At 42.1% G+C, this 16,740-nt stretch overlaps 1 protein-coding gene across 8 annotated transcripts in view; it reads left to right on the top strand.

Moving 5' to 3' along the window:
• The window catches only part of PCBP3 (poly(rC) binding protein 3), a 99,291-nt gene that overhangs the window by 24,326 nt on the left and 58,225 nt on the right, over nucleotides 1–16,740 (top strand). For all 8 annotated transcript variants that reach the window (XM_040357619.1, XM_040357616.1, XM_040357622.1 and 5 more), the window contains exon 3: nucleotides 14,427–14,530. In XM_040357619.1, coding sequence (XP_040213553.1) covers nucleotides 14,462–14,530 — 69 coding nt within the window. In that variant the 5' untranslated portion in view covers nucleotides 14,427–14,461. The remainder of the gene's footprint in view (nucleotides 1–14,426; nucleotides 14,531–16,740) is intronic.

The following is a 16,740-nucleotide window of genomic DNA, read 5'->3' as shown; positions in this document are numbered from 1 at the left end:
AGAGGGGCAGATGAGGAATGTTGTACAGGTTCCCGATGTCCTCGTTATTAACAGATGATGTCAGCGATTGTTAGGATGTTGGCAGATGGTCTGCACAGTGCCCAAGGTTGTAGTGTTTCAAAATAAAAACCTGTTGCTTTGTGCAACGAAAAAGCAATTTTGATTCACCTGCTGCTTGTACACAATTTTTGGACAATTTTGGGGAACCCCTGAAGAGCCCAGAAGGCATCCTGTTTGAAAATGGCTGACCTATACCATCATTGTTCTGGTTGTCTACAAAACTCGGTCCCAGCTGGGGGCATTCTGGTCTCCAGGTCCCAAAACTAAATTTAATAACTGAGAAAACTGAAAAGCCAGTTTCTACCTAATGACCTCCTGGAGCTTCTCAACCTGCCTGGATGAGAATCCTAAGTCAACTACTCCTTTGCTACCCTGACAGTGCACAGCATTGCCACAATACATAAAACAGGAAACATGAACTTATAATAAACTGCAAAATATATACAATATTTACAAGATGTATACACACTGATGTGTATAAAATAAATATCTAAGGCCCCTTTTACACGAACGAGCCATTTAGGTCCACCTGTCAGTTTTTTAGGAGGACCTGAATGGACGCTCCGTGCAGGTCTATGGAGCCACAGATGTCAGCGGTGACATGCCCGCTGACATCCGACCCCCTCCGATCCGCTAAAGTGTGACGGATGGAAACCCTAATTTCTATCCATCTGGCAGATCGAATGAAAATGGACTCTGGAATCCGTCTTCATCCAATCCCCCATATAGGAGAGCGGCGCTCTGACAGGTCGGTCCCTGCACAGTGTGCAGAGACAGACCTGTCATCTGCCTGCTCAGTGAGGATCGATGGAGCGATCCCCGCTGAGCAAAGCGGAGCCCGTACAGGGACACGTCCGTGTGAAAGGGGTCTTAGACAAACTCAGGGACATTATACATTTTAAATAATAATCCACTGCCAAAGTCTAATTAGCAGATACCTGAGCACAGGTTAACCCTTCCAGTGTCGGTATTAGAAACCCAAACCATTTGAATGTTAAAGCAGATTGCCTGTTTATTTATTTTTTACCTCCACTTACCAGGTGGTGTATCATGCACATTTCAGATACTCACCCATCCAGAGGATCCAGCATTGTCCTGCTGAGATTCTTTGTCTTCTGCCACCATCGGTCTTATACTGCCATGTTGTTTTTGACATCGCCGAGAGGCCTTCTGGCACTTCCAGGTTTAGACAGCGTGCCTCCCGATGACTCCACACTAAGCATGCTCTTCTTCTTCGTGAATGAAGGGATATGCCTCTGAGGATATGTGACACGCATATCTCAGGAGGCACAGCAAGCGCCATGCACGTAATTTGTATAGGCAAGTGATGTACATGGTGGAGTGGGGCCTCACATTTTTTAATACAAAAAAGTAACCAAAAAAGAAAAAAAAAAACAGCACTATTCAAGTAGAGGAAGGAAGGAGGGGTGGTCTGGAGGGAAGTTTATTCTGGGGGTGACAATCCGCATTAAGCGCCTAATTACTTTGTGATGTGAGGAAAAAGGTGGACAAAAAGAGGGAATGAAGGTAGAAGTTTTGCAATTTGAGCTTCAGCTATTGATCTCAGTAAACAACTTTTGTTTCAACAAAGCATTTAAAGTAAGCCAAGAAAACAAGCAAAAATTACCCTAGAGGCCTACCTGCTGACTGAAAATAGTAACTATAAAAAATATATACGGTATGTAATACTTTATATTTTTACTTGACTACATGAAATAAAGAAAATATATATAAAACATTATATAATAACTTTAACTACAGTGTCTGAAAATGTACAGTGATTGAAGCACTGAACTGTGCAGAGCATACATGACTTTCATTGCATTTTACAACCCATGAGAATGCTCTGGGGAAGAGATCATTCCATCAGCAACACACAACAATTTGTCATCATTACTTATTTATAAAGTGGGACCATATTCTACAGTGATGTAGAGTAGAAGATTTCAGATATCTACTCATGTAGATATATAGATATGCTAGCATGAGAGTGAGTGTTTACATTGCACTGAAGATCAGTAAGTATATGTTTTATTAATTGTTATATAGTAATTACAGGACAATTAATTAGCAGCTCCATAATTTTTTGTTTATGGGTATTTTTTAATTAATGTATTCTTTGGGGCAGATCCACAAAGCGAGTACGCCGGCGTATCTACTGATACGCCGGCGTACTTTCAAATTTCCTGCGTCGTATCTTTGTTTTGAATCCTCAAAACAAGATACGACGGCATCTGGGTTAGATCCGACAGGCGTACGTCTTCGTATGCCTTCGGATCTAAGATGCAATTCTTCGGCATCCGCTGGGTGGCGTTCCCGTCGTAATCCGCGTGGAGTATGCAAATTAGCTATTTCCGACGATCCACGAACGTACGAGTGGCCGTCGCATTCTTTTACGTCGTCTCTAGTCGGCTTTTTCCGGCGTATAGTTAAAGCTGCTGTTTCATGGCGTATAGTTAAACCTGCTATGTTAAGTATGACCGTCGTTCCCGCATTTAATTTGATTTTTTTTTCGTTTGCATAAGTCGTCCGTGAATCGGGATGGACGTAATTTACGTCCCCGTCAAAACAATGACGTCCTTGCGCACGGCGGGAAATTAAGGGACGGCCCATGTGCAGTTCGTTCGGTGCGGGGACACGCTTCATTTAAATGAAACACGCCCCCTACCCCCCCAATTTGAATTCCGCGCCCTTACGCCGCGAGAGATACACTACGCCGCCGTAACTTACGGCGCAAATTCTTTCAGGATTCAAACCAAAAAAAGTAAGTTATGGCGGCGTAGCGTATCTCAGATACGCTGCGCCGGGGCAGATCTTTGTGGATCTGCCCCTTTATCTACAAAAAAAAATGGCTATTAGAGACATACTAGTAATACATAACATTTTCTAACCCTGTCAGAGAAATAAAACATTTTCATTAGAAAACAAAATTGATCTTTGAGGCTGGGTAGTCCACAGGGGCTGTTGCTGGCTAATGCATATTTTTGGGATGCCAGTGCATTTTCCCAGACATAAAAAGTTCTGGTTTTGTAATCAAGAGCAAGGATATGAAAGCTGTATATAGGAATTTTTTTTTTTTTGCTTGGTTGCTGTAATCATAAGGTATATAATTTACCTTACAGGACATACTATTGTACTTACTGTATTATGTACATTGCTTTTACATGCTCATATTAGAAAGTGAAACACAGTCAATTGTATGGCTGATGACTTCACAATTACATTTTGGTGATTGCAGCATACATTATGAACTATCTGGGGACACTGAAATTCAAAGTGTGCAAAACTCTGTCATTGAGAAACATCCCAATTTTCCTCAGCTGTACGAGTCTAGCTTAGGCCTCCCTGGCTCTATCCAGACTCTGTGTCTGTGCCTGATGCTATTATGCAATATTATTATATTGTGATAGACTATCACTATAGGATGCAAATTACTCTTTGCAAAACAAGAAATGTGTAATGCCATTACATGGAAAATGTTATTTGCAGTTGTTTCACAGAGAGCATTACTGAACTTTTCGTGCTAGTCAGGGGAGGGCTGGTAGCCTTAGGCCTGGTGGTCAAGTCCAGTCACGTGGCCCATTGAACCACCAAATCAGCTCTCCATCAATGCCCACCTAGTTTTATAATGGATATTCATGTTATGAAGGAAGACAAATATGTTACAATGTGCTAACATAATTTAATGGTAATAGCAACAAGGAGGTTTAACAAAAATAATGCATCAGTGCAGCCTCACCAGTGCCCATCAGTGCAGCCTCACCAGTGCCCATCAATTCAGACTGTTCAGTGCCTATCAATTCAGCCAGATCAGTGCCCATCAATGTAGCCTGATCATTGCCCATCAATGCAGCCTCACCAGTGCCCATCAATGCAGACTCATCAGTGCCCATCAGCTCAGCCTCATCAGTGCCCATCAGTGGCCATCAATGCAGCCTCACCAGTGTCCATCAATGCCGCCTGATTAGTGCCCATCAATGCAGCCTCATCAGTGCCCATCAGTGCAGCCTTACGAGTGGCCCATCAGTGCAACCTCATCAGTGCCCATCAGCTCAGACTCACCAGTGCCCATCAATGCTGCCTGATTAGTGCCCATCAATGCAGCCTCACCAGTGTTCCATCAGAACAGTCTGACACTTTTCCAGTTTGTAGAAAATGTGCGTGACAAGTGTAGCGCCCCCCCTTACTTTCAGTGCGGGCGTTACACTAAAGTTAGTGGGGAAGGGAAGGGTTAGTTTTACTCCCATTCGTGATTTATGGAAACTCTGGCTGCTGCCCACTTCAGAATCGGTCCTGTAGGTCAGTCTGTGCTCCAGGGGTATGTTATCACCCCTGGGCGGCAGTTGGCGCAAGAGGGGTTCTGACAGACCCACCTTCTCCCAGCAGCCAATCAGAGGAGTTTTTCCCTCGTTGAGCATGCTGGGAGGGGGGTATATCTGGGGCAGCCGCTTTTGGCGGGGTGTTCTATGCCCACCTTCAGGGTACGCGCATCCATGGGCCCCGCCACCGTGGCCTGCTTCGCTGAGGTTGTGCACCATGCGGAGCCTCATCCTGACATTCTCGGAATTCAACCAGGTTGAAACTGTTTTGTGGTCTGATGCCGCGTACACACGATCAGTCCATCCGATGAGAATGGACCGATGGACCGTTTTCATCGGTTTACTGATGAAGCTGACTGATGGTCCGTCGCGCCTACACACCATCGGTTAAAAAAACGATCGTGTCAGAACGCGGTGACGTAAAACACAACGACGTGCTGAAAAAAACGAAGTTCAATGCTTCCAAGCATGCGTCCACTTGATTCTGAGCATGCGTGGATTTTTAACCGATGGTTGGTCCATCAGACCATTCTCATTGGTTGAACCGTTCGTGTGTACGCGGCATAAGATCCACCCTCCACACTGCATATCATTATTCTAAAAAAAAAGTATTATCCCTCCACGGCCCCCGTTATACCGGTTATATAGCCAGTTGGGAAAAAATTGGAATCAAGTATTACTGATGAACAAACAGATGCGATTGTGCAGTTAGCTCATGTGTCTTCTTTTTCATCTAAAATGGAGGAAGTAAATGATAAACTCCTTATTCACTGGTATTACACTCCAACTAAGCTACATGCAATGTCCTCTTTGGCATCACCTTTTTGTTGGAGGGATTGTGGCGGGACACCACAAATCATGGACACATTTGGTGGACTTGTCGACTTATTTAGGGGTATAGGAAGGCAGTCGCTGACATATCTATTGATACGCCGCGTAACTGCTAGGTTGCTCCGGCGTATCTTTGTTTTGTATCCAAAAAACAAGATACGCCTGAAGCTGGGCTAGATCCGACTGGCGTACGTCTTAGTACGCCGTCGGATCTAAGGTGCATATTTACGCTGGATGCTAGGTGGCGCTTCCGTCGATTTCCGCGTTGAGTATGCAAATTAGCTAGATACGCCAATCCACAAACGTACGTCCGGCCTGCGCATTTTATTACGTTGTTTCCGTAAGGCTTTTTTGGGCGTAACGTTACCCCTGCTATATGAGGCGTAGCCAATGTTAAGTATGGACGTCGGGCCAGCGTCAAATTTTCCGTCGTGTACGTCGTTTGCGTAAAACGTTCGCGAATAGGGCTTTGCGTAGAATGACGTTCACGTCAAAAGCATTGGCTTGTTGCCAGTTAATTTGGAGCATGCGCACTGGGATACCCCCACGGACGGCGCATGCGCCGTTCAGAAAAAACGTCATTTACGTTGGGTCAAGACGTATTAACATAAAACATGCCCCCATCTCATCCATTTAAATTGCGCGCCCTTACGCCGACACAGTTACACTACGCTGCCGTAACTTACGGCGCAAATTCTTTCAGGATACGGAAAATACGCTGAAAGTTACGGCGGCGTAGTGTATCTGAGATACGCTACGCCGGACGGAAAAATGCGCGGAGGTACGTGGATCTGGCCCAGAGTCTCTATCATACAGAAATAACCATTGTAATGCATTTTTTTCTTTCTCTCCTGCCCTTCTCTTTTCTTTTATGTCACAATAACATAAAAATGATGTGAATTTCTAAGGATGTGACTGGTATGATATCTTATATGGTCGTATATGAGGTTCTGTATGATTACATTCCTTGTTGAAATATTAAATAAAAACATATTAAACCAGAAGATTTTTGAACGTTCCTACAAACATTCATATGAAAATTCTCATCAGTACGCACTTTAAAGGTTTGAAAGTTCAAAACCACATTTTGAAATGTGTTTGCTTTTAAGATTGATTTTGGAGAAAATTTACTTTTCCAAATGAAAATCACATCCACTGTTGGAAATTAGTTTGAACGTTTGATTTGACCCCACTAACAATTTGAAAATCAAACATTCTTAAAACTAAAATTTTCTAACCAAAATTTACTAATTTATGTACAGCTTTAGAAGAAAGTTAGATATTTGGGGTTGACCTTTCTTGTCTGATAGCAATTGTTTTCCCATGAAAGGAGCAGAGGATGGCTCTGATGCCTCGTACACACAATCAGTTTTCCCGGCCATGTGTATCCTACTTGCAGTTTTTCCAATGGGAAAACTGCCCAAAAACCGCCGTACAAAAAAAGAGAACCAGTTCTCTTTTTTCCCGGCGGGAAAACCGGCAGACTTCTGCCTGGCGGATTTTGGCAGTTTTCCTATGGGAAAAACTGCGATGGAGCATACACACGGCCGGGATTCCCGGTCAAAGCTCCATCGCAGTTTTCCTGTAAGGAAAACCGGCCGTGTGTATGGGAAAGACTGAACTGAGCAGTTTCTCGGCTTTCCCCTCAGGATTTCCGACGAGAACTTTTCGAGTCGGAAATCCTGCATGTGTGTACGGGGCACTAGAAGAAATATGGAGATCTGTTGGCGCTAGTGGGAAATATTATCTCCACAGTTGCAAAAAGAACACACATAAATTTCCTCCCCTTTTACTCTAGAAGGGCAACTACATTAAGTTGAAAAAATCCAGCTCCGTCTTCATTGGACTTTTGGAAGTATCTAGTAAATAGTAGTTTACCATTATATAAAGAAACATATTTTAATAGAGGCTGTCCAAAGAAATATGCACGGGTATGGTCTGGTTGGTTAGAAGAGCCTGCAACTGCCTTAGAACAGTCTACGAGTTAATAAAGAAAATTGATTATGATTAATAGAATCCTTCCTCTATTTAATATTAAAGTATATTGTATAAGTTACGGAGCGATTCTTGATAAATGTAGCTGATGGGTATATAAGCCACCCCATAGTACTGGTTTTATTGGGTTTAGGTGAAGCTCTTATTGATTCTTCCTGTATATGTTTTAGAAGATTTTTTGTATTGAGGCTAATGTGAGAGTTCACCTTTGGTAGGTGATAAATGTATTAGTTTTATATCTAATAATGCACAGTGTCGCCCTGATAAAATATGTTAACACATAACATACATGCAAAGCTGTGCTAGAGTGCTTATGAAACCATGAAAAATAACTTAATACAGAGAAATATTATATAGTAGTCCCATGCATGCAGAAAAAGTGTCAATGTGCTATTAAAACAATATAATAACTTATTTTTGATGAAAAGTAAAGTCCCAAGTGCCTATTAAGTGCTCAAATGACCATAATAAATACATTTCCAGTTGAAGGTGGACTGGAATGGATCCTTGCGATGGTGCTCCAAACTTAATGATAAGTGCCAATACTCTCGTGCTCCCCCCTTTGTAGTTTTTCCTCACTTCAAGGTGTGTGACTTATGTTTGGTCAAAACACACAGTTTAACCACCCCTTGGGCTTTATGTTAATAGACTTTGCAGGCTCTTTTGCACCGATGATTGTATCCTTGGTGCATGTAAGAAAAAACAATCTTGATGGAATTTTATCATTTAAAACTACACTTTATTTAGAGAAATCTCTACATGTGTACTCTAGGTGCTTGTAGTGCACCGATCTATATCCCAGTAAAAGCCATAGGTCTGTTAGTATAAGCACAGGTAGTTCTAACGTTGCTGCTTATGCCCAGGCCGTCCTGTCCCCTCCCCAATGTATGTAGACACAGGGAACCATGTGTCTTCCTCAGGGGGATTGCTCAGCAAACCCCCTGAGGAAGACATGATTTGGCACTTTTCTGCATGCATTAGTTATTTTTCATGGTTTCATTAGTACAGTTTTGCATGTATGTTATTTGTTAACATATTTTATCAGCACGGCACTCTGCATTTTTATATTTATTTAGTACATTTTTATAGGACTGTAAACAGGGCCAACAGCTGGAAATGTATTCACATTTAATGATTCGCATATTAGCTCTGGACTTCTGGTAGCTTGCAAGACCCTCTAGTTATGTTTGTTTTATATGTATTATAAAATACTTTAACCACTTAAGCCCCGGACCATTTTGCTGGTCAATGACCGAGCCACTTTTTGAGATTCGGCACTGCGTCGCTTTAACTGACAATTGCGCGGTCATTCGATGTGACTCCCAAACAAAATTGACGTCCCTTTTTTCGTACAAAGAGAGCTTTCTTTTGGAGGTATTTGATTACCTCTGCGTTTTTTATTTTTTGCGCTATAAACAAAAATAGAGTGACAATTTTGAAAAAAAATCAATATTTTTAACTTTTTGCTATAATAAATATCCGCAAAAAATATATAAAAAAAAATGTTTTCCTCAGTTTAGGCCGATACATATTCTTCTACATGTTTTTGTAAAAAAAATTGCAATAAGCGTTTATTGATCGGTTTGCGCTAAAGTTATAGCGTCTACAAAATAGGGGATAGTTTTATGGCATTTTTATTGTTTATTTTTTTACTAGTAATGGCGGCGATCAGCGATTTTTATCGTGACTGCGACATTATGGCGGACTCATCAGACACTTTTGACACATTTTTGTGACCATTATCATTTTTACAGCGATCAATGCTATAAAAATGCACTAATTACTGTGAAAATGGCACTGACAGTGAAGGGGTTAACCACTAGGTGGCGGTGAAGGGGTTAAGTGTGCCTAGGGACGTGTTTTAACTGTAGAGGGGAAGGGCTTACTGTGACACTACAGTGATCACAGCTTCCCATTACAGGAAGCTGTGTACACTGTCCTGTCACTAGGAAGACTAGGGAAATGCTTGTTTACATAAGCATTTCCCCCTTCTTCCTCACCGTGACACGATTGCGGGTATGCCCGCGAACATCGAGACCGCGGGACCCGCGGTCGGAGTCACGGAGCTTCTGGCAGGCGCACACGCGCCCACAATGCCGGCTTCTTAAAGGGGACGTATATATATACATCCTTTTGCCTGTCCGTGCCATGTTGTCGACGTATATAGTCGTGCACTGGTCGGCAAGCAGTTAATAAAGAGAATAAAAAAAAAAAGAAAAAAGAATGCTCCCCCTCCCTCTTCATAGGCACAAACATGCATGCTTATCCGATGCCCGTGTGCATCTGTACAATCGTCAGGCCTGCCATACACAGTCTGATATTCGCCATGTAACTGACTCAAGCACTGCTTGCTTGTATTATTAGAGCAGGGATTTGAGGAATAAACAAAGGTCCCATTGTCCATTGTTTTTTTTAAAGAGATTACTTTTTGTCTAGCCCTTATAAAGTTATTACAGTGTACAACCAGATTTTTGCATGTGAGCAAACCTTAAATGGAATTATTACAAAGCACATAGCTAACTTTGGATTTGTGTGTGACATTGGCAATGGGTGTAAGTGTGAATTAGGTGCCGGTAAGTGTGTACATCTTGACCCATTCTCCACTGGGTAAGAAAAGACTAGTGTTCCCGCAAGTGCAGGGGAATATGAAGCGTGAATAATCTAATAACGCTGAAAGATCTCACCGCTCTAGCACATGACCCACTTTTTCAGTCAATTGGAAACATTTACACAGGAGATGCAGACATGGGAATTAATTGTGTGTTTGTCAGCGTGTGGTCTGCTGGATGTAATCTGAGTTTTGTTGGGCTTTATGTTATCTGCTTTATTGATTTACTTTCTCTAGATCTCTGAAAGGTAATACATCTCCTTCTGTATATTGTACAACAGTAGATATGAATTTAGTCCTGAGTTCTTGTGCCATTCTGTAATACGGATATCTAAATGTTGTCCCGTTTTATCTTAAGGCGGCCATACACGGTTCGAATTTCGAAATAATTTTCTTTCGAAAATCGTATCAAAGAATTTTCGTACGAATTTCATACCGTTAGTGGGCTGCAGCAACAGCCGATTTTCCTGCGGCAAACAAATTTGAGGAATCCAACATGTTGTAAATTTTCTGAAAAACAAACGATTTTCTGATCAATGATGGGAGAATCGTGGGAGAAATTAAATAGAAAATAAAATGCGCATTTGCAAGAAAAGTATATTCCCGGAGAGAAACGAATATTCCCAGCAACATGAAGGTTTGGTCGGCGAATTTCGAAAATCAATGGTGGCATCATCGGATCACAAAAAAAAAAACTTTCTGATTTTGAAAAGAACATTTGTTTGAAATTCGACCGTGTATGGCCTGCTTTAAACTGACCATACACTATACAATCTGACCTACCAATAACTATGGGCCAAATCCACAAAGACCCGGCGTAACGGCGAAATTCTAATTTAAGTTACACTGCCTTAAAATTTCTACCTAAGTGCCCGATCCACAAAGCACTTACCTAGAAATTTCTGGCCGTGTAACTTAAATTCCGCCGGCGCAAGGCGTTCCTCATTTCATGGGGGCGATTCCCATTTAAATGAGGCTCGCTCCCGCGCCGGCCGTACTGCGCATGCTTGTGACGTAATTTTCCCGAAGTGCATAGCGCGAAATTACGTTACGCCGGGCTTTGTGGATTGCGACGGGTCAATAAAGTTGCGTCGGGAAAAAAAAAGATACGGCGCGAAAAAAAAAATTCAAATTCGAAAAAAAAACGCGTCGCTAGACAAAAGGGTCTGCTTTTACATGGTGTACTAACTTTACACCATGTAAAAGCAGCCCTAATTTTGCGTATGCAACTTAATACTTACGGAGAAAAAACGAAGCAGAAAAGCTTTGTGGATCTCCGTAAGTGCTAATTTGCATACCCGAGGCGGCATTTCGACACGAAATGCCCCCAGCGGCGGATGCGGTACTGCATCCTAAGATCCGGCAGTGTAATTCAATTACACATGCCGGATCTTATCCCTAACTATGGAAAACTGATTCTGTGGATCAGTTCCATAGTTAGGACCAGGGATACGACGGAGTAACAGCAGTTACTCCGTCGTATCTCTTTTGAGGATTTGGCCCTATATACGTAAGAGCCTGCAGAATTGGATACATATTGAATGGATTGTTTGGACTTGTCCTGATTTGTCCATCGTTTGGTAAAAAGAGGATTTTGTACAGGGGTTATAAAATCTGATTGTATTGTGTATGATCACCCGAAAACCTAGTACACACAGGCCGAATGTTGAGTGGCATCAGCCAGTATAATAGAAACTGGACAACATTCGGCCAGTGTGTATGACAGCCTTTCCGACAGAAGCTGGCCTTCAGCCGACTTCTGTTGAAGGCTCATGATCGAAAAAGGTCTATCGACCAGTTTCCGATCGGTGCTTTCAGCCAATGGCTGAGATTGCTGCCCGGAGTGTTCTGACGTGGGGACTGTCCCCCGTCAGAACACAATAGCACAGCTGGGTTTAAAAAATAAATAGTAGTGGGTATGAGGGTTTAGTCTGGGCTGGGGATAGAGATTGTTTTACCAGAAAGCTGCCATACTGTAAATTATAATTGGTATTGTTTAATTAATTAATTCAGAATATGTTTGACAAAAGCTGCCAATTATTAGCTCAATAAAAGCAATCAACCCCTTACTTATTAAGGGAGGATCTAAAGTTAATGTATAGTATTTTTTTTACATTTTCTTTATTTATTATGTTAGGATTGATAATAAATGTTGTTAAAAAAAAAAAATTTAAATGATAAAAAATAAAGTACTGCACAGCGTAAAGCTTTGGGCTTTTGTTTTTAGAAATGTATGCAGACTATTCTTATTTGCTTTGTCGAAACGTCCCATTGTTCATGGAGTTCAATAGCTCAAGCTGAAATTTTCACACACAAGTGAAAGTAATCCGAACAGTGATTATTCTCCTGTCCAGGGGAGAGAGGGAGAGGGTTTACAGGATACCCAAGGGTATGTCTTTAAGCTGAGCCTGGCAATTCTTCAATATGTGCCTTGAGGTTGAGAGTAGCAAGTTTGTTTGTGTGCCTTAAAACCAAGACCAGCAATTGACTGTGCAAGCTTTATGAAGTTGCTCCCCTTTTCTAGCCACCGACTTGTCTTTCAGGCCGCTCCGGAAGGTTTACCCCCCTTAATGACCAGGCCATTTTTTGCGGTATGGCACTGCATTACTTTAACTAACAATTGTGTGGGCGTGCGACGCTGCATTTGATCAGTCCTGCGGTTTTTATTTTTTGCGCTATAAACAAAAAAGACTGACAATTTTATAAAAAATAAAAAAAAGCAACAATATTTTTTACTTTCTGCTATAAAACATTCCCAATAAAAAAATGTAAAAATTTCATTTTTTTCCCAATTTAGGCCAATATGTATTCTGCTATGTATATTTGGGAAAAAAATCCCAGTAAGTGTATATTGATTGGTTTGCGCAAAATGGTATATTTATATTAATTAAAAAAAATGTTTTTACTAGATATGGTGGCGATCAGCAGCTTATAGCGGGACTGTGATATTTCTGAGGAAAAATCGGACACCTAACTGACACTTTTGACACTTTTTGGGGACCAGTGGCAGTAATACAGTGATCAGTGCAAAAAAATATGCAATATGAAATAGGCAGGGAAGGAGTTAAAAATAAGAGGTAATCAACGGGTTAAATGTGTTCCCTGGGTGTGCTTACTAACTATGGGGGATGTGCTTGGACTGGGGGAATATAAAGATCTGTGTTCCTGCTTAGCAGGAACACAGGATCAGCACATTCCCCTCTCCCTGCCTTGTTTACATAGGCAGACCACCGTTCTGCCTTTCTCCTGAATGATTTGTCACGTAGCCTGCCCCTCCAAGCATGTATACTTACCCCAGTCCCTCGCTGCCTACAAGAACCACTGGAGTTCTCTCTAATGTGATATCTCCAATCAACAGGCCCAAACACTCTCACTTGGGAAGGGGGGTTAGAGTGCCATGATGTTGTCCCTCTGTCTAAGCTCTGACACCAGTTGTCACTGAAGCTTAGATATGAAGGGATTCGGCAATGGGGATACCGCACTGGATCATGGCTAGTATACCTGAATAGGCAAAGTGACAATGTTACGGACCAGCTCATGCCGATATACGTCTGCACTTTGAAGAGGGATATCTTTGTTATGGCAGCAGCTAGATGACATAACCCAGATATCCTCTTCTTCAGTGACTGATACTCTTTCAGATAAAAGTGGTCTCTGCGGCGTATTCGCTGCAAGATCACTTTTATCGGAGGCGGGAGAGGGCCCCCCTCCGCAGCTCTCCGGTGCCTGCTGCCGCTTACCAGTGCCGTCGGCAGCGGAGGAGGCGATCGGTCCTCTCTGCTGCTTGGTATGGAGACGAGTGAGGGGAAGATGCCCCCCCGTCTCGTGCTTTTTTCTATTACAATGGATGTTTTACATTCCTTGTAATAGGAATAAAAGTTAAAATAAACAACAGTGTAAAAAAATAAAAATAAAAACTTAACTAAATAAAAAAAATAATGAAAATTTTTAAACGCGCCCTGTCCTGCCGAGCTTGCGTGCAGAAGCGAACGCATACGTGAGCAACACCCGCATATGAAAACGGTGTTCAAACCACACATGTGAGGTATCGTCGCGAACGGTAGAGCGAGAGCAATAATTCTAGCTCTAGACCTTCTCTGTAACTCAAAACATGCGACCTGTAAGAATTTTTTAAAGTCGCCTATGGAGATTTTTAAGGGTAAAAGATTGTTGCCATTCCACGAGCGGGTGCAATTTTGAAGCGTGACATGTTCAGTATCAATTTACTTGGCGTACCATTATCTTTCACAATATAAAAAAAATTGGGCTAACTTTACTGTTGTTTTTTTTTTATTAAAAAAAGTGTATTTTTTACAAAAAAAGTGAGCTTTTAAGACCGCTGCGCAAATACGGTATGACAGAAAGTATTGCAACAACCGCCATTTTATTCTCTAGGGTGTTGGAAAAAAAATGTATAATGATTGGGGGTTCTAAGTAATTTTCTAGCAAAAAAATGTTTTTAACATCAAGAAAGAGTCACTCTTCCTGTTTGTGCTGTAATTAATATTATTACTGTTGTTTTAATTTTTACATTTATTCTGGAAAATGTGAATGTGCCAATGTGTTTCTATCCACAACGACATGTTTATTGTGTTATGGGTTTATTTTTACAGGTGACCCTGAGAACTGTCCCTCCAATATTTAGAACATGGAATCCAAAGTGTCAGAAGGGGGTTTAAATGTGACTTTGACAATTCGTCTTCTAATGCACGGAAAGGTATGAGACTTTTTGTTCTTTATATGGAAAAGTAAAAATATTGCTAATAAATGAGTCCCTTTCCTGCTATTCTCATTTGAAACAGAAGGTATGTTCCCAGTCAAACATTGATTTGATGAGGAATCATTTTATACCATGATTTGCTTTGAGCAGCTTCAATTCATTACACCCAATAGCACAATTTTCTTGCTTCAAGAGGCAGTAAACTGTGTTAAAAAACTAAAAATAAATAAAAAAATGGTCCCTCAGCAGGCTCATGCCATAATGTGCTAGTATTCACCTCATACTAGCACATTATGACACACTTACCTAAAAACGATATCCCTCCAGCAGCGTGCTGTCACCGCTGACAGGGAATCCATCTTTACCTGGTCTTTCGTTCTGGGTTTGCGGGCTCCAACCATTTGAATGGCTGAGTTGCTAAAATGCCACTTGCATGCATGTGGAATTCATGCATGAGGGTGCAGTGTGCATGCGCTGGTGACATCTGCCACACATGTAAATATCTACTAACGGATGCACGTTTAGGAGATATTTAATGTACCTACAGGTAAGCCTTATAGGCTTACCCGTAGGTACAAGACAACATGGGGAGTTTACTAACACTTTAAGTTGTCTAGTAATGGGCTGTGTATAAAATGAATACCATCTCATTCCCTCACAGTGCAAGAGTTGTGACTGCCACACTCTCCCTGCTCTCCATCATATTTACCACATCCTTTTATTTAGGTTTTAAGCAGATTAAAAGGGTTGTAAAGACAAAAATATTTTCCTCTTAAATTAAAGTCTGACAGTAGCTGATAAAGTAAAAAGTAATGTTTTGCATTATAACTAGTTTGATACCTGTTGAAATCGATCTGTTTTATTCACCTCCGTCACTCCTGAATCATTATTCTCACTGACTTCCTGGTTTGCGGCGCGCATTCATTCTTGCTACATCACGGCCTAATGGGAACTACAGTTCCTATTAGGCTTAGCCTCCATGCCTATGAGGGATAAGAGCATCTTCACACAGGGCTGTAGTCATAGGGAGGGGGTGAGCACATTCTGCTTTCCACCATGCAAAACGGCTCAGATGCTGGTGGAAAGCAAGAAGAGGAGAGACAGGAAATGGCATTTTCAAACCTGGATTACTGTATTTTGGAGGTCAAAAGGAAAAACGAGGTAAGTGATATTTAAATGCTCTAGCTTACAGCAATCAATTGATCTAATAAAAAATGAACCTTAAGCCCAGGTTCACACTGGGTATGATTTGCTTCGATTTGAGATGCGATTTCACATGTGAAATCGCATCTCAAATCGGCGGCATTTGCCGGCAATTGTCGGCAATGACACCGTCCTAATCGGTGCGACGCCGCATCTGCGGCGCTGCACCGATTTCAAAAAGTAGTTCCTGTACTACTTTTTGCGATTTCGGGCTGCGATTTACATAGACATCTGTGTCTATGTCTCTTAAATCGCGGCCGAAATCGGGACTGCCAGCGGGAGTGAAGCCGTGCGAGTTCAGCTGAACTTGCACGGCTTCACTCCCACAGCCCAGTGTGAACCAGGGCTTAGTGTTCCTTTAAGTCCCTGAGTTTGATTTGGTATCAATCTCTTACAAGCCCCTTGTCAGCAGCATATAGACTGAAAAATGAAGGGCAGAACTCTGGACAAATCAGGCATACTACATGCAAAAATGTTGACAAGGGACATACTGATAGGAGGAGAGAGCAGAGTGGACAGGAGATGACCTCATCAGTCTGTGGCTGCTCTTTCACTGCCCAGTCAGATCGCTAGGGGTGGTCAGAGCACACCTCTATATTCCTTAAAGTGGAGGTTCACCCAAAAACTTAATTTTTAACATTAGATTGAGGCTCATTTTGTCAAGGGGAATCGGGTGGTTTTTTTAAAATCGAAGCAGTACTTACCGTTTTAGAGATAGATCTTCTCCGCCGCTTCCGGGTATGGGCTGCGGGACTGGGCGTTCCTATTTGATTGACAGTCTTCCGACAGGCTTCCGACGGTCGCATACATCGCGTCACGATTTTCCGAAAGTAGCCGAACGTCGGTGCGCAGGCGCCTTATAGAGCTGCACCGACGTTCGGCTTCTTTCGGCTACTCGTGACGCGATGTATGCGACCATCGGAAGCCTGTCGGAAGCCTGTCAATCAAATAGGAACGCCCAGTCCCGAGACCATACCCGGAAGCGGCGGAGAAGATCGCTCTCT

This window comes from Rana temporaria, chromosome 6 (genome assembly GCF_905171775.1).
Source record: "Rana temporaria chromosome 6, aRanTem1.1, whole genome shotgun sequence".
NCBI lineage: Eukaryota > Metazoa > Chordata > Amphibia > Anura > Ranidae > Rana > Rana temporaria.
The sequence above is the reverse complement of the archived record's forward strand: the minus strand, read 5'-3'. Positions and strand labels throughout refer to the sequence as shown.